At 42.1% G+C, this 25,616-nt stretch overlaps 2 protein-coding genes across 2 annotated transcripts in view; both read right to left on the bottom strand.

Annotated features, from left to right (window-relative positions):
* The window catches only part of col23a1b (collagen type XXIII alpha 1 chain b), a 135,834-nt gene extending 119,796 nt beyond the window's left edge, over positions 1-16,038 (bottom strand). The window contains exons 1-2 of the mRNA XM_085362163.1: positions 15,454-16,038; positions 14,829-14,898 (exon numbers count right to left, since the gene is read on the bottom strand). Of these exons, the coding sequence (XP_085218289.1) occupies positions 14,829-14,898; positions 15,454-15,747 (364 nt within the window). The 5' untranslated portion in view covers positions 15,748-16,038. The remainder of the gene's footprint in view (positions 1-14,828; positions 14,899-15,453) is intronic.
* Positions 16,039-16,748: 710 nt separating this feature from the next.
* Positions 16,749-24,578, bottom strand: LOC146638685 (dual specificity protein kinase CLK4-like). The gene is made up of 13 exons (XM_085362171.1): positions 24,432-24,578; positions 23,092-23,252; positions 20,345-20,582; positions 19,586-19,682; positions 19,211-19,277; positions 18,981-19,097; positions 18,716-18,882; positions 18,513-18,607; positions 18,291-18,420; positions 18,122-18,204; positions 17,957-18,036; positions 17,730-17,820; positions 16,749-17,509 (listed from the first exon to the last, which is right to left on the bottom strand). Exons 1-13 carry the CDS (start codon positions 24,576-24,578, stop codon positions 17,309-17,311), a joined length of 1,674 nt encoding a protein of 557 aa, XP_085218297.1. The 3' UTR covers positions 16,749-17,308.
* Positions 24,579-25,616: the final 1,038 nt, after the last annotated feature.

Below are 25,616 nucleotides of genomic sequence, written 5' to 3' on the forward strand. Positions count from 1 at the left end.
GCAGTGGAAACATCTTGACTGAATCATGACCAAAAAGGAAAGAAAAAAAAGTCCAAAGCAGCAATCAAATGACAACTGAGATCCTGTGGATTGAAAGTGACAGCAGTGGTTTGGCTAAATCTCACTCTGCCTCAGCCAGTCAAGCAAAGGGTTTGAAAAACCAACAAAAACCGAGGCTGAAGGAGGACTGACTCTTAAAGTGGGATTAGGCTCGAGATCGGTTTAACCCTCGATATAAAAGCATTAAAAAAAAGCTGTTAAAAGCATGAGAATGTGGTCAGAGCAGGAAGATTTTTGTAGAGACATGATGTTCAGTTATGTTAATTACAGCAGATACTGAAAACCAAAAGAGATTGGGTTTGTTTTTTTTATTAACTATCGAAGATAAAAACAAAAATTTAAAAAAAAAATGGTGGTATACTGCAAAATGAAAACATCAAGTCCATAATTTTACATGCTGGGATATCAATGATTTACTGGAAATGCTTTGAGGTAAATTTTGTTATTAACTGGAAAATACGCTAACAGCTTGTCACTCTGTAAAACTGTCATGAAAACAGTCGGCCTCACGGTGGTAAACTAAGGCCTGAAACACTGAAAAACCAACACATTTAACACATCAGATTATTTTAGATTTCTCTCAACTCGGAAATACGATAATCTGACAATGACTTCTGGATATCTGACTTCCTGTTGCACATGTAAGCACAGTGAACACAGGGGTCGCACGTGTTTCTACAGGACTTTTAATCATTAGTTATTATAAATCTTTGCCCTGTCTCTCTCCCCTCACCCCCAACTGGTCGTGGCACATGGCTTTCCCTCCCTGAGCCTGGTTCTGCCGCTTTCTTCCTGTTTAAAGGGAGTTTCTCCTTCCTGCTGTCACTAGATGTTTGCTCAAAGGCAGTCATGTAATTGTTGGGGGTTTCTCTGTGTTATTGTAGGGTCTTTAGCATACAATACAAAACACCTTGAGGTGATTGTTGTTGTGATTTGGCACTATAAAAATAAAACTAAATTGAACTATATTCATGCTGTGTGTATTATTGTTGCCAAACTGCTGTTTGTGTTTAGCAGCTTATGAAGACTTTAGTTCTTCATCCTGTTATAGTGCATTCCCACAGGGGGCACCTTCTTCAAGCAACACACACACACACAAAAAAAAACCCACCCATGAGCTACAAATTGTGTTCGGTCTGTATGTTTACCATTATCACTAACTTAGTTTGGTGTAATAGTGTGCTAACATCTGCAAATTTGCACTACACAGACAAAACAGCTGCACCAAATTTTGTGAAAAGACATCCAATAGTTGTTGAGACGTTTTACTCAAAGCCACAAACTTCTCGGAGGCATGAATAAAACTGGAAGATCACCAAAGTCATTAGGATCCAGCAGGTGATCCGACAGTTACTGAATAATTGTAGTCCGGTCCACACAGCTAAGATAGCACAAACACAATTCATGGGTTTTGGTTGCCTTTGCACTCTTCTGACAGCAATACACCATAATCTACGTCATGTCTTATGTTCCAGACATTTAAAATGATATTCTAGACATCTCCCATTCTTACTCAATTGAGGAGGCCCTGCTGTTCATTATAACAGCCAGCTGCAGGTTCTTTTGTCGAGGGTGCAAGTTACTGAAGCTTTCCCTGGAGCTGTCTGCAGTGTGTGAGCATGCCTCCATAGGCAGAGGTAGAGACATACTATGCACACATGGGCTGCACTTGAAGACACCCCCCCACCAAAAAAAGCACCTAATTGGAGACAGGAACATCAGCATACCTTAAGTGTGCACATATGTCCGTTTATGTCAGCGTGTGTAAGAGACGTGAATGAAAAACAATGAAGACTTTTTAAAAATTCACTTTGAAGAAGAACCCTGCTCAGCCTGTCTGCCCAACACTGCAACACCATACCACAAAGCACAAAAGTGACACCGCAGTACACAAGACTAAAGAGCCCAATACCACATGTACAATCACAACCAGGAGGAGAGAAGGGCATCGTGTGGGTCTCCAGCATGAAGGATTTTTTTGTGAATTCAAACATATAAAATATCAGAATTAGCTGAAGAGGAGATCGAGGGACAAACGATGGCTGGGATGAGGGGAAAGGGAACAAATGATAGTTTCACTTCATGTCCCTCAAGGGAAAAATAGGAAAACTGGGATTGGGAGAGACGGCATTCTCCTGCTTCTTTCTATGGCTCCTGCTTGATGGTTAATGCCTCTTTGTTTTGTCACTGTGTTTTTGAGTGTGTCCTGGAGTAGAGTAGAGCTGAAAATCCATCAAGGGTTTGTTGGATCGTATCCAAAATCTACGTGTTTCCATCAAACGCACATATGGCAACATGGCTTTGCGTGTATGTGTATCTGTTTTTATTGGCACGTAAGCCCTGCCTTTGTGTACATATCCATATACCTGTGCATGTGGGCCCCTGCGTCGAAACATATTTGTTTGCTCTCTGGAACCAGGTTCAATGTTCTCCTCGGGGGCCCTTTTGTTTCATGTCATGAGGATCCAAAAACAGTTTGGCTAACTCAATTCAGCTCCAACTTCAACATCAACCACAGCCGAGTCCAGTAACTGTGCCAGAGGCAGGATACTGGACTGAGGGGGCCAGGTCAGTGTGTGGGAGACTGAGTGAATGATGACTGATGGTCGGCAGACCCACATAACCCAACAGACAGAAAGACTGACAGATAGATGCATGGACAACTTCAGGACCAAATGCCAAGTCATCCGATCTGTTTTGTTAGGAAAGGCTCCCTTGACCACCCTCAAGCAGCCTGATCAGATCCGTCGTGGAACCCTGACAGCCCTCCAAGTTCTTCCTCTCCTCCTCCTTCACCCCTCCACCCTATAGAGACAAACAACCCTTATCTTCATCCGTCTTCTTGCATGGATGTCTGCACAGTAAAGGTGGTAGATTCAGGCCAAAAGCTGAGAGGTGATTGGCTTCAAGTCTCCTTTACATGTCTTTTAGGTGTTTTGAACTGTGAGCTCCACTTCTAACTAAAATCTCAGCGCTAAGAAGAACTTATAGGGACCAGCTCCCTCCTGGTAAAACAAAACAAGTAATGTTTAAATTAGACCTGGCTTCCTTTAAACTCTTTACTCCATGAAAGTCTGCGGGAGTAACACTTGAAGCTCTTCTCTGAACTGAGCAGTTTCTGTCACATTTCAGGCCTCCTTATAGAACAGAATGTCTGGGTGTACATCAGACGTCATTAAGGGTGGTCTCTGTGTAGCTACCTTCGGAAACTATTCTAATGGTTGTCAAACCACAGCTTTGATACATACTAAGGTGACAAAACTCATTTATGTCACTTAGGGTACTGGGGAGGTTGTCAAATGTTGTCTTTATGGGGAAAAGAGTTCAGATATAGATTTCACATACAATTTTGTGATATCTGTTATATTTATGCATTTTTCAGACATTCATCTGTCAGAAACTTTAAACATTTACAAACATGTTATAACTGTAGTTTCTTCTCCCCTAATTTAAACACTCCCCCCACCCAGAGCCATGGTGAGAGAGGTTTGCAGGGGTGCTGATGATGGCGTTTAGCTCCCAGAGATAACACCGGGTGTTTTTAGTGGAGGTAGATTAAAAGGTGGAGGAGTGACCGAGCATCCTGTTTGCCCTTGTTTAGGTTTTGAAGCTTACTGAAGGAGAGATTGTGGGGCGCCACTGTTACTAAAAGGTGAAGAGGTTGCAAGGTTAGAGGCTAAGGATTATTACTGGACGCAAGATCCCGGATAAACTAAACCCCTGATGTGTGCCGGGGCCAGCAGCGAATTTCGATAACTGAACCTAAGACTGTGTTCAGTTCAATTTAGGTTATTAGATCCCCAAAGTCTGGCTTCTATTAATATTAAAAGATAAGATCTTGGTGTGGCGTGTGATCTGTGTGAAGAGCCTGTCAGCGGCACAGACTATTTACAGATATGGGCCCAGTTAAAATGACAGGACGGACGCAGGGCCAAAATAGAAGTGAGCTGGCAACAACAGCTGTCTTTGTGTCTCAATGTGCTAAATATACGTGACAATTATTCCAAGACAGCATACAATGACAGGTTTCACATTTCCCCGTTTTCTAACTTTCCTCCTCCGTTAAGTATAAACTCTTCTTTCTTTTTTTTTCAAAGAAATTCAACCTCTCTCTCCTGATAATGGCACAATCCACAATGGCTCCACTCGGTGACACTAAATCAGGTTAAAAAAGATAACAAGCACAGATGTTTGTAAGATTTTTTTTTCTTTTTACTCTGTCCTAATCCCGTTAGACACAAATACACATAAATTCAGTGAAAAACCTGACATGTCCCCTTGGAGAGGCCTTATTTTGAAATGTTAGGCCTACTGTCATGTCTAGGCCATGACCCAGGGGAAAACATGAAAGGCAATCGGCCAGTTTGGAGAGGCCAGCATTAATGAAGTAGTCAAAGAGCAGGGGAGAAACAAGAGGAAAGACACAGCATTACATGCTAAAGGCTGACCCCACTTTACTGAGGTCCTACCCCCAGCATGTCCTGCAGCCAGTCACCCTCCCTCTGCGTTTTTCTGCACGTGGACTATTCCTCTCTCTCTCACACATACACACAAACAAGCATTCAGAGGTGCACTGAGGAAAAAACCTTGCACAGGAAAGACAAGCATCAGTGCACAATAGAGGAGGACACAGAGACAGACTGAATGAATGTTAACGCAGTTTAAAGGGTCGGGCAAGATGACGGGCTGTCCAGCTGATCTGCCACGTGAGAGACGCTCGTCAGGCCTGTCTGATTTGATCAAACCTGTTGCTCCGAATAAATAAATGAGAGCTCCATGGCGCCAGGAAATCTGTCTCCAAGAAACCAGCTTGTTAAAAAGAGTCAGTCACATTCCTGTTTCCCGAATGAGCCAGGTACACTAGTTGTTCAAAACTTGGGTCTGACAAAAGAAAAATAGAATAGCATTGGGGTTTTCTGGAAATTACAGTAGGTTGGCTCTTCACAGGAGAATGACAGCACCAAAAATGGTATTGTGTTTTTTTTCTATTCATACAACCTCAAGAGAAAGCAACCAGAAAAGGAAAATAGGGTGCTTGGCTGTGAGTGCATCTTAAGGCTTCCACCAGCAAGGTGAAACAGATTTGGATGAGTTAACAGGCAGACAAGGCCTCACTAACAAGCGACAGATCAGAGCTCGCTACGGCAGCCGACTAAACGCGATTTAGAAACTGAAAATGTGTCAGAGGTGTGACTTTAGAGCCCAGCAGCTGTACCTGCAGTCAGCTGGTTTTCACTGGTTAGGCTTGTATTAGCTTTCATCAGAACCATTTTTAAAAATCTAATAAATTCCACTGTTCTTCTGTAAAAACACACACCCAGACAAAAACCCACAAGCTAGAAATCCTACCTCCCATCTCCAGCCTCATACCATAACATCTTAATTTTCCTCGCTCATTTGAACAACCGCAGTTTTTTCTCATCTGTGCCAGCTTTTTTTCTTTTTTCCCCTCCTCCCCCTTCTTAGACAATAACACCGCATGTCAAGCCAATTCTTCCAATTAAAAGTACACTAGAGAATCGCTTTTCGCTGGTGGTTTGGCTCCGACGCTCAGCGCGTTTTATGATGAGCGGCTTGAATTGGGTCAGATCTCCTTATTGGCTCATTGCGCGTTATAAACAAAAGATCCAGTTTGAGCGGTTATAGATGTGTATACATTCGCTTTTGGTTTAAAAACAGCCGATCTGTGCTCCGAGTGTAAAAGGAATCATATGTAGCTCCAGGCAGGGCAGGCAATGCTGCATGCCAAGAGAGTGTTGCAGTAACACCATATTTGCTAATTGGTAAAGGACAGAGAGCAATTTAAAGTGACAGAAAGACTTTGGTTTCATTTGTCTACTTCACATCTTAAATCCCATTCATGGGAATCACATTGCACACATTAGTCTCTCTGGCGCTTCCTCGGGCCGCTGTCTCGTTCTCCCCGTTCTCTCCACTCATCCCAGTCTTTGTCCTTGTTCCAGATCACACATCAGAACCACATGAAAGCGAGAAAACACTCAGAGTAAATAAACAGAACTAAAGTGGAGACTGCTCAGTCCCTAGTGTGAATCCCCGGCTTTAAGGAGTATCAGCAGCAAGCAAAAGAGTGACAGTGAAAAAAACAAACAAACTTGAGCATGCATCTGTGCTGTTTTGTGGTTCTATGTTTAAATGGGTTGCGAGCCTCTTCCTATTGATGTGCATTGATGCTGCAACCCTAGAAACAAAATACTGTGAGACAAAAATGAGCAAACAGGCTGATTGGATCCTTTTTACATACATCCGATGCTCCGTCTGTGTAAACACTATGTGGGAAGAAGAGCGGCATTTGCATGCTAAATACTGAGAGGGAAAAGTAGGAAAAGCAAGTAAGAGAAACAAAATTTGGATGCAGGCAGGGAGAAAATGAGAGGAAAGAGATGGTAGACCTGATAGATTGTCCACATGTTCAAGTCAGATATTCCATGTGTAACCCAAGCTGACTGGACATCTGTGATATACTCTCCTGGCTCCCAAAATGCACTCAGGACTCGTTTATGATTCCTGAGTGGAACAGCAAATATGCAGATAAGAAGTCCCTGCAGAGGCTGGCAATGGAGATGGGCTGTCGGGTGGTATGCAGAAATGTGGGGAACACACACGCAAGGTGAGCCCACACATATAGACACGCGCACAAAACAAGCATACGCTCGCACACAAGCTTGCTCAGTATGTAAAAAACAGATGGAACGCTGATAAAAAGTTTCAACATGTGCAATATATTGTGCTATTCCAAGTTTCTCCATTTCCTCCTTCCTCCCACCCCACCTCCACCTGTGCCTCCATCCGGAACAAGCAGTTAGAGAGTGAGCAGCAGCAGCAACAGCATTCTTGATACAAATCAAGTGTTTCAATTTAATAGCAACAAATCAAGTGTGTGTGTGTTTGTGTGCACATAAACACATGTTTAGCTCCAATTATCACATTGCTTCACCCTGAGGCCTGCTGGAAAAACATTCACCCAAAATCGGTGACCCCCACGTACAGACATACAGCTTGAACACGCACAGGCTTCTGCCCAAGCTTGGCTGGCGATCAGATCTATTTACGGGGTCATTTTTGGTACGCCGGGTTGGCGTACGACTGCGCGCGAAATCCTCAAATCAGTGAAGAGAAACCTCAGAGAGATAAATGACTCGATCGGCGGGACAGGCCATTTCACACAGAGTGATGCTGATCGTTTAACTGCAGCCACTGAGGCTTAGTCTTAAGCCCTGCATGTGTTACATATGGTTGTAAACATGAGAGCAGAATGACTGCGAGTTTTGCTTGGCTAACTTTTGCCATTATTTTTTTTTTTTTCAACCAACCCTAAAAAATAAAACCCCAGCTCGTATTGTTCATCTTATTAGAAATGCAATCATTCAGTCAGCAGATTATAGCCTTTAACAGCTACTGCTCCTCTTCACCAGTAGCTATAATACAAGACAACCTTGGCCTGTACCTTCAGGGACTCCCCACTTTTCCCGTGAAAGTCCCCCTGCATCTCCTCATCGTCTGTTTACAGCATGTGTGATAACAAGCTCCATTCCCCCGCCTCACTTCTGGCTGAACTCTGGGTTAATGTATACACTGACTGACCCACTGTGGATGTACAGCAGCCTCAGACCAACCAGATCGTGAGCTAAATATAAACTCCTGAAATCATAAATATTGAGCAGAATGATGGGGGAGGGGCTGCACGTAGGAAACAGAGACATGGGGAGGGATGTGGGGAAATAACAGACAGAAGGACATATTTGGAGAGGTCAAACGGAGAGAAAGAGCGAGAGCAGACCTGAGACAAGTAAATAAACCGCTGCTCAAAGTGGGGGTGTTAAGTTGTTGAGAGCTATACTGCACTCCCTGCTATGACAGAATAACATGCACCAGTGGTGCCGAGGGCCCGTTCAAAGGTTTCAAGCCCAGTTTTATGAGCTCAGCTCATTAAAGAGGTGCCGGGAGAGTGGCGAGTCCATCCAGGGGCTTTTACACTGAGCAGGAGCACGTTTGCCACAGCGAGACCATCTGGATCACCAGTGCTCTTCTTCACATCTCCAACAGCCATTCTGTGACTCCCAAAGAGAGATATACCCTGACTGTTATTACCAGTCTGCATCTGGAAGGATAAACAGTATCCTCTGCACCATCCCTGCATATCTGCTTGTCTGGGTTCATGTCCAGAGATGCTAACTGCCCAATAAATCCAGGTGTGTTTGCACGGGTGTCGTCCCGCAGCTGGGGTCAGCCTTGTTACATTCCTGACAGATTAACTGAGCTGTAAAAATGCAGAAGGGCTGATATGGGATATTCATTTCTGTCGATCTTTATTCTTTAATAGAGGATAAGAGTGACACTATCATTCCAATGAAAACACACTTCAAAAGACATCACCATGAGGTGTTTCGGATCTTTGTGAATACAGAGAAATAATTAACACAAATCAATTAAATTAATATAAAACAGGTTCATACTATAACACAGAAAGGGGCTGTTTTCATCATCACGGTGCTGTCAGCCAGCAGGAGCCCACATGGTGGTGTTAAAGAGTTTTTTTGCTCCCCCATTAAAAGGCTATTCACCTTGTCACCTGCCACTTGTGATAATTAAAGAAAACACGATAATAGTTTCCACATTTGGCACTGCGTGTCTGCTCTGCACCACTCTGCAAGTTCCTGCAACTGCTAATTGCAAAGCCATACTTGCTTGTCCTGAAAATATGGACTCCCTGAAGAAAAATGTATTTTTTTCCCATTACTGATTATTATGAAAGAAAATATGAGACAAAATGTCCCAAACACATCTTAAAATACCAGAATATCTAATATAAATAAACTAGAAATACTCAATAGCTATAATAAGTGCTGTTTTCCATTTAAAGTAATCTTCTAAAGGCCATCTGCTGAGTTTCCAGCCAAAGAAACACCATGGATACATCTGTGGTGATGCTCCTAAATCAATCCAGGGCTAAAGAAATGAATTACATCCCTGTGGTTTAACACAACATTTGATGCTTTTGATGCACGCTGGTCTGCTGCAAACAATGGCTGTTTTCAAATCATGCCCATCAGACAAAGCATTACTGTGTGAAAAGCAGCACATCAGATGTTCTTCAAAGTCTAGCTGTACTTTGATGCCATGTGCATTTGAAATGATTGATATTTTACTCTATATTCCCCACGGAATTGATTTAACTTGATGTTAAAAGATGTTTAAGTAAAGCAATTTTAAAATAGCTTGTTGATTCAGTTCACAATGTACAATAAACCTCAAAAATGCAGAATTTTATTTTTAATTCAGTGTCCATCTGTGGTAAAAACAAACATCTAATTTATGTTTGTGTCGGGGTTGTGTTCAAAACTGATTCTTTTATTTAATGCCCTCGCACCACTGCTGTGCCGCGCTTGAGAAACCGCTCTCAGCTCTCTTACTTGTCTAGAAAAACACATAAATATAAACATGTCCTTAAATAGCTGTTGCTCATTAGCCGGCTCCAGCTATTTATTGGGCTGACAACATTCAAAACAGGTGATATTCCCCCTACTAGCCAAGAGGTGACGATGCTTAAATATGTACACATGGATGCAAAGTTCTTTAAATAAGCCAGAATCTGTGCTTCCTCCTTTAACTGCTTCACATCATTTCCTGCTTTTAATGGCCTCGGTCAATTCTGACAGATAATATGATAACATGCCAGCAGATAATTGCATCCAGAAACCTTTATTGTGAATCGGGACTACGATCCCAGGGCGGATCGCTGCGTTCAGACAGTTCTTCGTTCTCCTGGGGTCCGCGTGGGCCTTGCCGCCTGGCCGGCCTGTGTCCAGCCAGGAAGAATGTTGGCCCCGCTGTTAAACGTTGTGGTTTCACAAAGCTAACTTTAATAAAAAGAGCTGCTGAGAGACAGAGAGGGGAGACGTGTGGACGTTTTCTCTGTGGTTATGTAGTGCAAGTGTGTGTTTGCGTGTGTGTGTGTGTGCTAATCAATGGTCAGGAGGGCTGATACATGGATAAAAATGTCCACACCTGGAGTGGATTCCACCAGCTGTGCTTCAGTTCATCCTCAGTCTGACTTTAATGCAAATGCTTTGGTGAACATGAACACATGAACATCTCATATAGAGACGAGTTGTCTCTTCACTTCACTGACACCATCCTGGTTTAGCCACATAACAGATGAAGCACTGGCACTCACCCTGGCTTACCAAGATCGCTGTAACAAGATCATAAAAGACCAAAAGTTATGTAAAGAAGACGTAAACTGAGAGTTCTCAAACTGTACTTTTGTAAAACACACACATTCAACTGTGGGAATAATACATTTACCTCATGACTTCCTTCTTGCATTGCTGATTGGAGTCGGCCACACAGCACCAGACTTCACACAGCTTCCCTTTAAAAAAGGTTTCCTACAAGTTTTTCACATGTGCAAAAGTCCTCCCTGTAACCCGTTACAATGTATAAATTCAGCAATTTCCCCTTGTAACTTTTAACGGTGCAGCCCATTTCACTAAATTACTTGTTTGACAGTGGCTACCAGTTAAAGGGCTTTGATCTAGAAACACCTCTTGAACTCAATCGCTACACTCAGCGCATGACTTCAGCAATGCAGACGTAGCCATCGCCAAAGTAAATATCTCCAGCTATCTAAGAAGCAGCATTCCCCTTTCCTCCTACAAATAAACTGAGAACACTTAAGCCTTCCAAGATCATCTTCCAAATAAGAAAAAATTAAGATACATCACTTATTTTTATTCCTCCTCTTAACGACACGTCAGCCGAAGCAAAAAAGTAACTTGAGGACGAAATGCTGTGGAGCTGCTGTCCATATGAAAATGATGTCTGTAGTCTTTTGGGATGTAGTCCTAAATGCAAAGCAGGCTGTCGGACAGCACAGGAGGGAAGAGGGAAACATTCTACTTCCTTTCAAATAAAAGACCACCACACAGCGGTGTCTTACTGAAATATTATTTTCAAATAATTACATTCAATAAATCGCTTACTGTAAATCGATTTAGCTCGTATGTTCACCTCATGAAGAAGTACAGTGTGTGAAGTAAAACGGGTGCAAAGAGAAAAAAATAGGTCAGCTGGATGTAGAACATATTTTTATTCTGCACTACAACTTTGCCTGGATCAGAAGAAGATTTATGCTGGAAAAAAGACGCTGCGGTCCAACTGATATCTGCAAGTATGAGTATGCGTGCACAGACACTTAACTCCGTGTGCCAGCAGGACAGAGATGATTTTGTCTCCTGAAAATTGTCAATTTTACCCCTCTCCCCTGTGGCATCAGGTTATTACTTGTTGCCACAGGGGAGAGAATATTGATGCCATATGATACCTAAAGCAATGTATTCAGTCACCTCAAGACATAATAAACCGTGTACCTGCAGACATCAAAATAAACACAAGTACTAGAAATACACGGGTGCAAGTACAAACATGAAGTCAAAGGACTCACAATCGTGCACAAAGAGCTGGTTATGTGCTCTGGTCCAGCATTTCAATGCCGTCCCAGCCCAAAGCTACAGTGTAACAAATCTAAAACATGGCGTACAAAAACAAAATTTCCTGCTGTTATTGTTTTAAAGTGGTAATAAATTAAACTTATATGTGTTCTTCTGTGGCAATACATTGCATAGGTAGCAGCAAGCTTCCTGTCTGATTTATTATGGCTTTTAAACAAAATGCAGCCTGAAGGGAGGGGTGATTGCTGGCCCCGCTTTGGGTCTCCATCTCCCAAAAGACTTTTCTCCACCCCCGCCTCCAGGTGGTAGAGCACGATGCTGGGCAATGAGTGCATTCAGCTGCCCTTAAGTGAGAGTGAGAGGCCGATCCCATGCCGGGATGTTTAACGCCAACAGACTCCTGGAGGGTTTCACACAAGAAGTAGTGCATTTCTCAAGCGATTAAACATCAGCCTGCTGCAGAAGGCGTCAAGAGTATATATATGTAGGACTTCTGTTGGTATCGGCACATGTTAAATACATCAACGTGAGAATGCTATGCACAAACACTCGAATATAGGGGGCCCAGTGCTCCCATTTAGTGTGCTAATGACCTCTTCTTATCTCATGGAATCTAATCTGACTGCACAACCAGGGGTTTGACCTCGTGGCATCACATACAAGAACACCACAGACTCTCACAGATGCATTAGGCACACTGAAGGCGCTCAGTCCTCACGTATAGCAGAAAACAAGCATAGCACACATAAAACAACATATTTTTAACACCCATTCATTCAGCAGAGCCATCGCTGGTTGCTGACTCAGGTTTATTTATAGTCATTTTCAGGCTGGTACTCGCCAAAGTGCTGGCAGACTTTGTGCCCCCTACTAAGTATCAGACCTGTTAAACAGCTTTTAAGTGCAATTTGCTTAGATGACAATACACTCCTTCCTCGCAGGACACATGCTGTCCCCACATGATTCGAATTAGTCGGGGCACCTTAGAGGTGTTGTGCTCATGTGTAAGTAATGAACGCCTGTGTACGCGAATGTTTGTGTACGTCTGTGTGCATGTGCTGCTTGAGTGTGCGTTGAGGGTGTAGGCGGGTGTTAATTGCAAACACCTGAAGCTCGTAAGCAGAGCTGCATTTAGTGACAGTTTGACTTAACAACGGCTGGCCGTGCTGTATCTGTGAGCACACAGAGGAGGCCCAGTGCTGCTGCCTTTAGGAGGACGCTGGAGGTAAATGTCCCTGAAGTGAAAGCCTGAGGGACATTACCATTTACAGTTAGTGGGTCTGCTGGCCTTCACAATACTTTACTACTTTTTTTTTTCCATTAGAGGAACATCTTTCAACTAAAAAGTGTCAACCAAGAGTTCTGCATCATTCTTTCCAACGCTGCTGCAGAGCTGCTGCCCCCTGTTGGGCTCCTGGCCTCATGCTTAGTGAAAGGTGAGCACCCTGATGTGGAGGGCATGGGCACGGACTTAATGGCAGAAATGCCACTCATGCAGTGTGGTAGTTTGTGTCTCACACGCATACAAGCAGAAATACCTTGGCCTGTGATCCTGTTGGTAAGAGAATCAAATTTCAAGCGGTGAGAGTTGGAACCAAAGGGGAGAAGATGGTCTTATCTTACAGTGTCGCGTTGAGAGAGAGAGGAGCCCCCCCGCCCTTCCCGTCGGCCCCTCAAAGGCTCTGAGACGAACTCAGACTTGCACGACACACGCAGCATAGGACCACGTGTGACCACGACATGAAGCCCAAACCCTCGTCCAAGGACGCAAACAAATACGCGATACTTTTCATAAAAACGTGCAAAAAGAAGAAGAAAATAAAGCATTTATTTTCTGGAAATCCCTCCTTAGAAATAAACACATTTTTATAGAGAAATGTTAACAAGTCTGTGTTGAGCAATCAAATCGCTGAGACGTGGAAAAAAAATAGATGTCCACAAGCATTCTATTGCATCAAAGCTGCAATAAACAAAATAGCCTTTTGTTTCGACAAAAACAAACCACCACATCTAGAGAGGACTTTAAATAGACTCCTGAAGAGCTGTTATGGATCGTATCAGTGCCAAAACCACTCGATTACGCAGCGGTTTACGGGATTTATAGGAAAATGAGGGGCAACGTGTGACACAATAATAAGATCTAATGGAGTAAAAACACCTCGTCTGCATTTCTGTGTGTGCTGCATATCTCTTATTTAAAAGTGCTTGGAGTGGAACTGCATTCAATAAATTTATAAATAATAAACCTAAAACCTAAATTAGCAGTATTAGTATCTCCTCTAACCCAGCAGGCAGCACCAACAAGCTTTTCTCAGCAGAGCACGCTTCTGGATGGAAAGCACAAAGTGTTGAAAGCGGGCCAGAAATTCCACTTGTGAATGCTTTCACCTGTTCTTATTGTTGCACAGCTATTCACACCCAGAAACACTGAGAAAGAAAAGAACAACAACAACAAAAAGAAGAACCATGCAAGGCAGTTTCCCAAATCTGCAATAAGCACCTTGAAAACTCTACTTCTGGCTTTACCTCTTTACACAAGAAAGCAAGAAAAGAAAGTGTGTCCAAGCAGGAACTGTGGCCAGATTCCACTTGAGTTTAAAAAAAAAGAAAAAGAAAAAAACAAAACTGGAATGTCATGAATGCCAACTTCAACACACTCACACATCCTGTTGCTGCTAGCCAAAAGATTTCTGTCAATAAAGAACAGTTTCCCCTTTAAAAGCTCAGCCCAAATGCTCCGTGTAAACCAGCACTGAGCAGCAGCGTACTCCAGCTGATGTTTATGCATCACTCTTGGCACGCAAGTTGCGCCAAACTGCAGTGTAATTAGAAATCAAAGAAATACCTTATATCTTTCTTTAATTCAGAGGGATACTGGGGGAGTGTGTGTGTATGTGTGTGTGTGTATCATGATGTGGATCACACCCTGTTCTCCACACCAGGAACTATCACTGGCCCTGTAATGAACACCACACGCCAAACGTGGCCAATCTTGGCACAGGACTGCTCCATCTATTAAAGTGGCATAAGGCCGAAAGGCTCAGGGATGGACATCCCAGTCCCACTGATCTGTCCCACTGATCTGCTGAGTGTTGAGCTCTGCGGGCCCTACCCCAGGCTTTAGGGGGCTGTAACCCTCCAACATGCGCACACACATACACACAGACATAGAGTCCGAGGGGGGCTGCCAAAAGCTTTTGCGAGCTCAGTCGTTAACGTTTACCTGAGAGTGGAGGGTTTTAGTGTTTTGCTTATGTGTTTTGGTAGGTGGCATTTAAGGTACAGACACACAGGTACCTGGAGGACAGGAGCACTCTTGGCCAACATCCCTCGCTGGCCGCACTTTTGGCGTCAGAGCCACCACTTTCTGCAAAGAAAGAGCAAATTCCAGTACGTTATAAATATGCATGAATGCACTCAGTTGCAAAATAGTACCGTTACACTAACTCTAACAGTTCCTTGAGAATGAGATTTCAGTTTAATTTAAATGGGAATAAATTGGGATTAAGAGAACAAAATAATGTTCTCAAGATATCTAAGTAACAGTTATGAGATCATGATCTTTCTGCTATTATATGCAGCTCCAAATGAGAAGAGTTTGCTTAATTTCTTTTCCATGTGATAACATTTTAGTTTGGTGTCTATCATCAACGGTTATGTCACCCCATAAAGCGCCGCAACCGCAAACTAATTGGCCAGCTGCATGTTGCCTTTCAATTCCTAACACTGTGCATTAACTGATTTTGGGGTGGTGGTGGGGAGGCAATTAGGGTACAACTGCCAACGATTGCCAAGTCTGCCTGCGCACACTACACATGTTCTGCGTTATTGCGCAAAGTTTGGGCACGGGGAGCAGACATCCACACGCATAGCACATGTATTTATCAACGACAATCACTGCGTATCCACAACAGACATGTACCTCTTCCACGAGCTTTCCTATTGGGGTGCTCAACTCTGACAGTAGGGTCCCATCCTCGTTTACGAACGCCCTTTTCGGGTGTTGGAAGATAGACGCCTTGTCCAACTCCATCTGCAGTCGGTTCTCCAGCTGATAGGTCTTCAAGCTCATCAGAAGACACACGGTGATGGAGCTCATCGACATCAGCAAGCACAGAGCGATGGGGAAACCTGGCACCCATCGCTGGCTCCGGGACTTGGGGGTACACTGGCACACCGGCTTACTTTCTCCGATAGAGTCGCCGACCGTATCCATGGTGCGATCCTACTTCTAAGTCCTCTTGCTGAACAGAAATGGCCAAAATACTTTGTTGTATTTGGCGTTGTTAAAATATAAACCGTATTCAGGCTCCTAGTTCGAACTTAACGCACTCACTTACACTCCGCCACAGCGCAGTGCGCTCGGGGTTCAAAGCGCTGACTGAAATTAGTCCTGGAATAAGAGGCAGCAGCGGCGCGCACCGGGTTTGCACCAGATGGGAGTAATCTGGATGCCGCAGAAGACGCGCCTCCAGACTTCCAGGACGTTTTCTGTTGAGTATCCTACATGCACGTGCAAGTGCAACTGCCCACCTAAAAGTTGCACATTCAACTAGTCGAGATGCGCCCGCCCTGAAGACCACGTGGGAGGCTTTAGATTGACAGCTGTAAATGAAACAGATTTGGCTGAAATAATTGAGATCAGTCAGGAAAATCCGGGTTGGTTCCTGTGATTTAAATAAAAATGAATATATTATAGTAGTAAACTCTTCCAAGCCAATGCAGTCCATTTTATTTAAATGAGAGCAGCAGCAGAGGATGTTCAGGAGATATGTGGGCGCTGAAGGCTTGTTTTTGTCCATCTCTAATACAAAACAGGATCATTTACAAAGGAGAAAAAGAACCTGCACAGTCTTTAGTGCTGAACCAGTTACGGTCCTTTAATCTTAGAGGACAAAATCATTGCTTTAAAAAGGCCTTTTAACTAGTTTGAGATGTAAGTTGATCCTGTAAGTCTGACAGTGATCAGGGTTAGGTCACACAGACAGGCTGAAATCCTCGAACAATCTTCACTTAATATTCCCCCCTTTTATTAGTAGGACATCGCGCTAAGACGGACACGAGGCTCTAGTTCAGCTCAAGCTGCTACAACGAGCTCTAGTAATAATGGCCTCAGACTGTTTAAATTTTTCAGTATTTTAGCTGTTTGGCGCCATCATGAGGACATAGGCAACTACTGCAACCCATGTACAAATCCAAACTCAATAGTTTGTGATCTGTTTATTGAAAATGTATTTCACAAAAATTTACATAACCATTCAGTGGGAAAAAAAACGAAACAAAAACTACAAAACAAAAAACAAGCTTAGTACTATGTACAAGGATTTTCTGCCCCAATAGTTGTGTGTTTTATTTTATTTTTTTAAACAACCCTAAATAAATTACTCAAGACACTTAATGATTAAGAGATTCTCAATCTGTTCATTCACCAATGACCTATATCCCATTGCAAAGAGAGAACACTGACAAATCTGGACTTCAAAAAAAAAAAAAAAAAAAAAAAAGTTCTTCCCGTACATGTTCAGAAAATACAATTTAAATTACATGAGCAAATAAATAGATATCAACTATGGTGGGTTCATTACATCACAAATGTCATCTATATGAATATAATTGGTTAACAAATGAGACGAAACAGTTTTCAGGGCAGGACACAGTGTAGTGGGGCAGTGGACTGATACAGTCAGTTTATCTACACCTCTCCCAGAGAGGCAGGAAGTGGAGACTGGCCTGAGACAGCCAGACTAACTGAGGTCACATGCCAGATGTCTACAGGTTCAGGAGCTGTCTTTTTTGCTGCTGTTGCTATTATTACTGCTACTGCGCCTGCTTCTGCCCCTGCTCTTGTGGTAGCATGCGAAGAAGGGGTGTCGGAGGGCTTGCTCAAGACTGAGGCGCTTAGCTGGGTCATACTCCATCATCTTCTCTATCAGGTCAAAAAGCTGCTGGTGGTCTTCGCGCTTTGACATCATGTAATGCTGATGACATAAAAAAAACAAAAACAATGACAACTGTTAATCAGTTTCTATGGGTTTGTTACTAAAGCCATTGTTTATTGCTTTACAACAACCAATATTTTCCAAGTTAAAGAGCACAATCGGGATAATTTGACAGAACCGAGAAAGTTGATTTTAACATTTTTCGATAAAAACACGTCTCCACCTCTGACTTACGGTCTTCTCCATCAGTTATTCTTACCTTGAGGGGTTTGCAGTGTTTCTTGACATATCTCCCAGCAGAGCTATGTACATCCCAATCCAGCTTGTTCCTGTGAACATATCGCCGTTTTCTGCAGAACATTTGTTTTTAAAGTCAATTCATTCCACATTGTCAATTCTGTATATAAACATGCATAATCAAAATTTATATAATTTCTAGTTCTAAGTAAGTAATTTTAACAAACAGCTTTTTCAATCAACCCTTACTTTGTTTTCTCCAGGAGGTTTGTAGGAATGGGGCCCAGGACTCGCTCCATCATAGCAAGATGCTCTTTGCTGTCATGTGTCTGAATGAGGAAACAATATGACCTGAATTAGTTCAATGGCATGCCAAATAGCAGGATTGTGTATCTGCCATGTACTGTTACCTACCTGGAAAAGAGTACTTCCTAGATAATACTCAATGAGTATGCAGCCTACACTCCAGACATCGCAGGAATGATCCCACCCTAGATCTGAAGGACACCATGTAAAATCGTTTAGTCACCACCCCAGGGGTTGTCTCAAGCTTCAGCACGGTGCTTTAAAAACAGCTACTTACCTAAAATAACTTCAGGAGCACGGTAGTGACGTGTTGACACCACAGAGGTATGATGCTCGTGGTCATATGTGGCGTTACCAAAGTCAACAATTTTCACATCTGGATTCCTCAACGTTCGTTCATCTCTTTTCTGAGAACAAAATACAACCGTAAAGCTCCCACAGCTGCTCCCACATACAATATTTCACCTTTTACCAGTACTTGATATCAACAAAACCTTACCATTTCACGATTGTACTCCATATCATATTCTGACTCTATGAAGAGAATATTCTCAGGCTTCAAGTCTGTGTGCGTCAGCTTGTTCTTATGCAGAACTGAAAGACAAGATCACATTTTAAAAAACAAAACAATTTTAACCCCGATCTTTTATGTTAACTTGCTGAGCTTTCTGCACACAAACAGAGCAAGTATTCATTACTTACATTGCACAGCTCGAATAATCTGGTAGGCCATGTGTCTGATGTGGTCAATGGGGAAAGGTTGGAAGTTGTTTTCCTTGAGGAAATCGTATGTACTGAGCCCAAGCAGCTCAAAAGCAATACAAATGTGACCGTTAAAGTCAAACCAGTCCAGCATATGAACACAAGCACTTAATGGGAAAGGAAGGAAGAGAAGATGTTAATATACACAGCATGTAGAGCTATATAAATCTTAGTATGTTGTCATCGCTGTGTGATAATAACTTACTATCGCCTATCAGTGTCGAGGGAATTCAGCTGTTTAAGGACCTCTACCTCAGACAGAGCTGCCTCTCGGTAGCGGTCTATATTTTTAATGATCTTCAGAGCCACTCGAGCCCCATCACTGAAACAAAAGGAAATACAAGACTTTATATTTAAACCTAAAAGCATACAGCAGTAAATGACCACATTACATTAACAGGAACATTTTTCCTTTTCTTTCCTGATAGTACTTACTTTGAATGATCAATGCACTCAGCGACTCTCCCAAAGGCTCCCTCTCCTAGAGTACACACAATCTCATCTACAGAAAATAAAGAGTAGAAGTTAGACACTTAGCAATGACAGTAGAAAACTGACCTTTTGGTGGTTCACTGCCTGATGTTATATTGCTCTGTTTAGCTACACTACAGTAAAAGTCTTCTTAAGACTGGCAATAAACTCAGCAGTAAATGTAACACTGACAATCAATGTCTAAACCAAAAATGTAAGTCTACTGGACGAAATATTTCAGCCTCTAAATTAATGTTTGGAAATAAAAACCAGACAACAAGAGAGTGAAAGAGACAAAGTGTGAACAACAGTAGAAAGAAAAGGTATATAATTCTATACATCTCGCTCTTAGCATGTCTCCACTGTGATAGATGAGGTGACCCTCGTCATCATCCTCAAAACTCCTGGATCTTTTCCTGCGGTGATGGCTCCTCCTCTGCACCGGAACCGCCGCAATCCGCCATCACACCAATAACCCATCAGCCAGCCAGCACCAGGCCACCACAATGCGACATCGCCATTCATTCAACCGGACCAAGGGGGGGAGTTGTAGGGGTGGATAGATTCAGCCCGTTCAGTAACACCATCAGGCGAATGGACGGAAGGACGGAGCAGCCAAATTCAAATTCAGCCCCGTCAGAGAAATTGGGCGGCAGCCACCACATAGTGTGTGTTACAGAAGAAAAACATGGCAACAAGATTTACAGATGAGAGACTTTCTCAAAGTAGTACAGAAAAAAAAACTAAACTTGATTACAGTCTTTCTACATGTAGCTCTTTTTAACTCTTCGGATACAGCTTTACCATTTACCATCACGTCAAATGACTGCCCACTATGATCACAGCAACAAATAATGAGTCCACTTTTCTCTTGCAAAACTACACTCACAATCCATTACTTCCCGAGTCCCCCCCCCCCCCAAACGTTTCATTACTGGAAATCATGCTTAATAGTAAGGAGTAGGACACACGCACAGATACAGAAAGACAAAGAAATGGGTGTTAAGCATTGGCTAAACACCAGTGGTAATGATCCTTTCATCTTGGTGGTATAGATAGGAAGGGGCGGGGGTAGAGAGGAGAAGGAGGTTCCCGTACCGAAGAGGACATGTGGCGAGAGTGGCTCCGCCGGCGCCTTCTATCGCGGTGCCTACGGCTACGGCTGCTTCGCCTGCTGCGATTGCTACGTGCAGAGGACTTGCTGTAGTGGTGCCAATCGCGGTCTCTCTCCTTGCAGTTGCTTTCATGGCTGTCCTCGTCACAGGCCATGTCCCAGCTATGGTCCCTTTCTCGAGAGTCCAGTCTCTGGTTCAGATTACGGGTCTCTAGGTAGTGCCTGCAGTCAAACAAACGAGAACACAAACAGATGAAAAGCACGCATAAGGGCTCAGGTAAGAACAGTCCAGCTCCTTGTTTGTGATCAAGCTCTAAACTGAAGACTGGATGTGAGAGTGCTAATGATACGCTTATCGCCTGACACTCTATCCAGGAGCCTTTTATGTAACATTTGGAATTAGCAACCTACTGGTTTACAGCCACCAAACACCCCACATCCTGTTCAATAAGGGGTTCAACTAAAGAAAACAAATTTATTTATAGATTCAACAGAAATACCCCATTTGCAAGTTGGCAAAGCAACATGTAACACCACACTTCTGGGCATTTTTTTAACATTTATACAGCTTTTCATTGGCAGCCCAAGGCATGTCCTCTTAATAAAGCATTCACCTTGACAGAGAGCCACATTGGCAGAGTTCAAGTGCAAAACATTGATAGTTGATGGTGCGAAATATAATCTGCGATTCCACACCTGTGCATCTTGGAAGCTGGTAGTCAACACCTTCATGGTACCATTTGAGCCAATAGAAAATTGAGTGTTAGGAAAATTCCATTTATTCCTTGCATAATTGTTTACTTGCATATACACTACCTTACTCGCCATTTCCTCAATAAGGCTGAAAGTTTCCAGTAACTTGGCGCAAACTCCCACCTAGCATGTGATTTTAGCACCTAAGTATCTAAAAAAGACCAAGAAACCTTTAGAGCCTTAGCACCCTGGTGGTGTCAAGTGTCTTCCAAATGAAGTCTGCCTCTCTACAGAATTAAAATTAGAGTAGATCTGGAAAACATCTAATGTAACCTTATGAATCCTCAAGCATACTCACAAAAAGCTGGGAACAGCAAAACAAGTCTCCAACCCACTTTACTTTGAGTTTTGTGTTATTGAAAGGAAAAAAAAGAAAAAGAAAAGAATACTGACAGTTTAACGTGCACATTTAGAGTGTCACACACTGTCCATGAAGGTTGAAACGCAGTAAACATGACCTTGGTGGACACAACCTTGGTGAACACATTAAGTAAATGAACATTGAGTTTAAGGTTTACATAAGTGCTCATTATCCATTTGTATTATGGAGTATGCCTGTACAAGACAAAGGACCCAGTGTGTTCCAACAAGCTGAACAAGCAGGGCAAAGTAAATAAACCTGTCTGTAACAAGTCACCTTCAAGTACTCCACCCACAGTCAACACCAACTCCCATGCTCATCAAAACAAGAGCTTACAGGGCTTCTAACGCAATATGCCAAACCATTACTTCCAGCTCTAGATTGAAGCAGACACCATTGCAGGCTTTCATTCAAATTGGCTCAAGTTTGATTAACGTAAGCTGTAAAAAAAATAAAATGAAAAAAATCCTGTGTACAATACATTCAGTATGCATGCAGCTCAGCACCTACTCCTCTCTACCAGCAATTACAGAGACAGTGAAGACTTACAGCATTACAAAAATATATTTGTCCGTTATGAAAAAATAAACCAATATAGATTAATACCAATTTATGGGCCTTTAGGGGTTTCTACACATAAGCACGATTTGTCCACATACTGCCAAGTAGTCCTGGTATTTAGAGCCATTTGATAAAAGAGTGAATTTATATATCATATTGGTGGAAGGAGAAAACCTCTGATGGACACCCTTTTATTTGGAAATGCAGGAAAAACCTTTAATGGTTTGTAAATATACTGCATCAGCCACATTGAGCAGGCCATTATTGGTTACTTGCCCCATATCGTGTTTTTGTGCTTCTCTAAGCGGCACAAATTGACTCATTAAGTACTGGTTGAAGGTACATTCATTTTTATTTTTTAAATTACAGTTTATTTGCACAGTTAACAGTTTTTCCCCAGTGTAACACTGTAACAACTAGCATTTTTTGTGCCAAGGTATGTACTGGTATTTTTGGCATTCCTGCTGATCGAGCTTCAAGGTTCAGGAGCTGTATATTTGGTTCTATGTTCAATTTGTTTTTTAAAGACCACTGAATGTTTTAAAGATATCAAAAATTTGCTATCAACTGTTGCAATCATGCAATGCCAGATTATACAAACAGCCTTTCCACAAAACATAACTTCTGCCACTAGAGGTCTCTCAAAACAATAACATCCAGTCTGATGACCTTCTGCAGGGGATTATTTTGTCTTTACAAGTCTTTCCAACATGAACTTTGTTCACAAGTGAAGTAATGTATTACGGGTTTTACTCATATTGGGTGTCTGACCCAACTAAACCTATCATACCAAACATTAGCTACACCTTTTGTTGCTAATATTTGACACAATTGACAGGTAAACCAATTTAAATGCAGTTATGCAGAATAACAGTATCAGTTTCACTGGGTTTAATGATTGTTTGAAATATGTGGGATACTAGTAAATGAAAAAAACAACACTATTGGACCTCCAAGACATGTTATAGTCAAACAGTTCCACATTAAGCTGACATAAACCCTAAACACAAGCTCAGAATTTGAATAGGTATCCTATAAATGCTGACAGATATTTACCCCTCGTAGGTCTTGTGGTGTCGGTGAGTTCTTCGAGATTTGTTTTCTCTTTCGCTGCTGTGTGAATCTTGCCTCTTTCGCTTACGACACTCCATCCTCTCTTCCCAGCTGTACTCATCGAGCCAGATGCCAGGGGAGCGCATTCGCTTTGAGTGGCGCATCTGGAAGACATGATGGGTAGATAATTTTAAAAAAGGAAAACAAAACATGTCAATTGGGTAGAACTAAAGTCTACTGAAACTTCAGAAAGTGTTAAATCTGATTATTTATCATCTAGTGAACTGCATCCTACTGAGGTCATGGTCACATGACCTCAGCTACAGGATAAACAGCTTCCTAGAAAGAGCCCTTATCCTACTGGCAGAGATCCAATACCCTGCATTACACGTGAATGAAGAAATTTAAATTGTAGCTGAAATGCAAGCACTAATGACTAAGCAAATAATGCTGAAATCATTAACATAGATTTAACATTTTAGAACCTTAATAGGAATTTCATTTATAGAAAATTATTTGAATATGTTCTGAATTCAGCTTACAGTTATTAAACTTTTTTGTTCTGCTCATGTAACACCCTACCCACAACAACAGCCACATTAGCAATCTGATCATAGGACACGAGGCTTTGTGACTATTATAGCCACATTTTACGCAAGCTGTTCGGGGTAAAAGACAAAACAGGTAAATGGACAATAAGAAAACTAAATTTAGCCTAGTTTAAGATATCAAATATTTCATAATATGTTATGTTTGCTAGGTAAAGACGCATTAATACAACTGCAAAGCCCCAACAAACAAGTTATGAGGCCTAACGTGGACGTATGGTCGACGTTTTGACCCGGTAACCGCAAAGGGCCTTTAAGGGCTCCATGTTGTCCATCTACCACCTGCGCTTCTCCGCTTGTATTTGCACAAACTGTAAGAACTTTCAGTCAAACACAATCTGAAGCTTTTGCTTATTGCTTGTGTAAAACTGCTTAGCAGTGTAGGGATAAAGCACACGGTAGCTGTTAGCTGCAGTTAGCTTGTTATGTACACGTCGAGTACTTAAACCACCGCGAATGGTACTTTAGCAGGCTAATTTCATTGAAACAAACATTACATGATTATCTGATCGTACTTAAGAATGACTAACATTGTAGAAAGCAGCGCATCATATTCTGTTCAGCCAGTTATAACATTTCCGAGGAGGTGGAAGGTAATAATCAGACACGCAACTACCATGTTAGCAAGGCGTCGACTCTTGAAGCTCATGAGCAAACGCCAGCAGTAAAGACGCCCAATGACTGAAAAAACCGGACCAAATTAGTAATTTTCAGAGACAGGGGAATTCGTCTTACCTTTATTTCACAGTTACAAGTTAGAAAGCCGATACTTTTGCGGCTGTGTGGAAATATACGAACAAAGAAAGCGGAAAAACGGACCGTCCAGCCGTCTTCAAAAATGGCGACCTTCCGTAGAATCCGATGGAACTTTCTAAAACACATTCCATGACGCAATGCACAATAACGACGCCTATCGCAATGTCTTCTGGGACTTGTTGTTCTACGCTGAGTCTTTCAGACGGCCCTCAGACTTTATTCTATTTTATTTTATCTTATGTTTAAGTAAGATGTTTAAGTATATGGACTATATTGTGCCTGCGCCTTATGATGGCTTACCTACTTTATACACTTTATACATATTTCTTTTCTCTTACAGATTTGACTTATCTCTACAACTAAGCTGACCACTCATTATGTTTGTGGGTTTTTTTTTTTTCTTGGTTTGTGTGTTTTGTTTTTTCTGTGTCTGTGTGGGGGTGTGGGCTCTGAAACTCTCCACATCTCTCTTGTACACCCAGGAACTGTTATCTTGTATTCGTATTATTAGATTGGACCCTTTCTTTTTTCTTTTTGTACACCCACTGGTGCTAATATAATTATGAGGTGGGAGTGTATGTTTCATATTGTTTTATGTTCTTCAAAAAGAAAAAGGCATATTGTTCAATTTGTCTTTTGTAAAAATGGATGCAGAAACTTTAATAAAAATATCTGAGGAAAAAAAGAAAGCGGAAAAACGGACCGTACAGCCGTCTTCAAAAATGGCGACCTTCCGTAGAATCCGATGGAACTTTCTAAAACACATTCCATGACGCAATGCACAATAACGACGCCTATCGCAATGCCTTCTGGGACTTGTTGTTCTACGCTGAGTCTTTCAGACGGCCCACAACGAATTAGTTTTCCTGAACTAAACAAAACATTTTTTATGATCATAATAATTGTATTACTTAAAGAATCCAATGTTAAATAATAAACAGCTATTTCATGGTGTTTTTAGTATCTTGCCTTACTTACTAGAAAATAATTTTATTTTGACATTGCAGTAGGAAAAAACACAGCATCTTTCAAATGTTGTATACCCATATATACTTTTTTCATTTCTGTTTTTATGCTGAACGTAAGTGGGGGTTTTTTTTTTTGGTTTTTTTGGGGGGGGTTTTGTGTCCCGTTTGAATCTATAGCCATCAGAATTGTTGTCTT

This window comes from Diplotaxodon limnothrissa, linkage group LG2, assembly GCF_057381915.1.
Source record: "Diplotaxodon limnothrissa isolate DT_005_m linkage group LG2, D_limnothrissa_male_GT1.1, whole genome shotgun sequence".
Lineage (NCBI taxonomy): Eukaryota > Metazoa > Chordata > Actinopteri > Cichliformes > Cichlidae > Diplotaxodon > Diplotaxodon limnothrissa.

What these genes read in the sequence shown, in the direction of transcription:
- LOC146638685 (XM_085362171.1), bottom strand. Translation starts at nt 24,578, where the DNA reads ATGTGTTTTAGAAAGTTCCATCGGATTCTACGGAAGGTCGCCATTTTT. An exon ending in TAGGAAGTACTCTTTTCCAG is followed by an intron (nt 18,037 to 18,121) that starts GTAGGTAACAGT and finishes TTCCTCATTCAG; the next exon opens with ACACATGACAGCAAAGAGCA. An exon ending in AACCTCCTGGAGAAAACAAA is followed by an intron (nt 17,821 to 17,956) that starts GTAAGGGTTGAT and finishes AATGTTCTGCAG; the next exon opens with AAAACGGCGATATGTTCACA.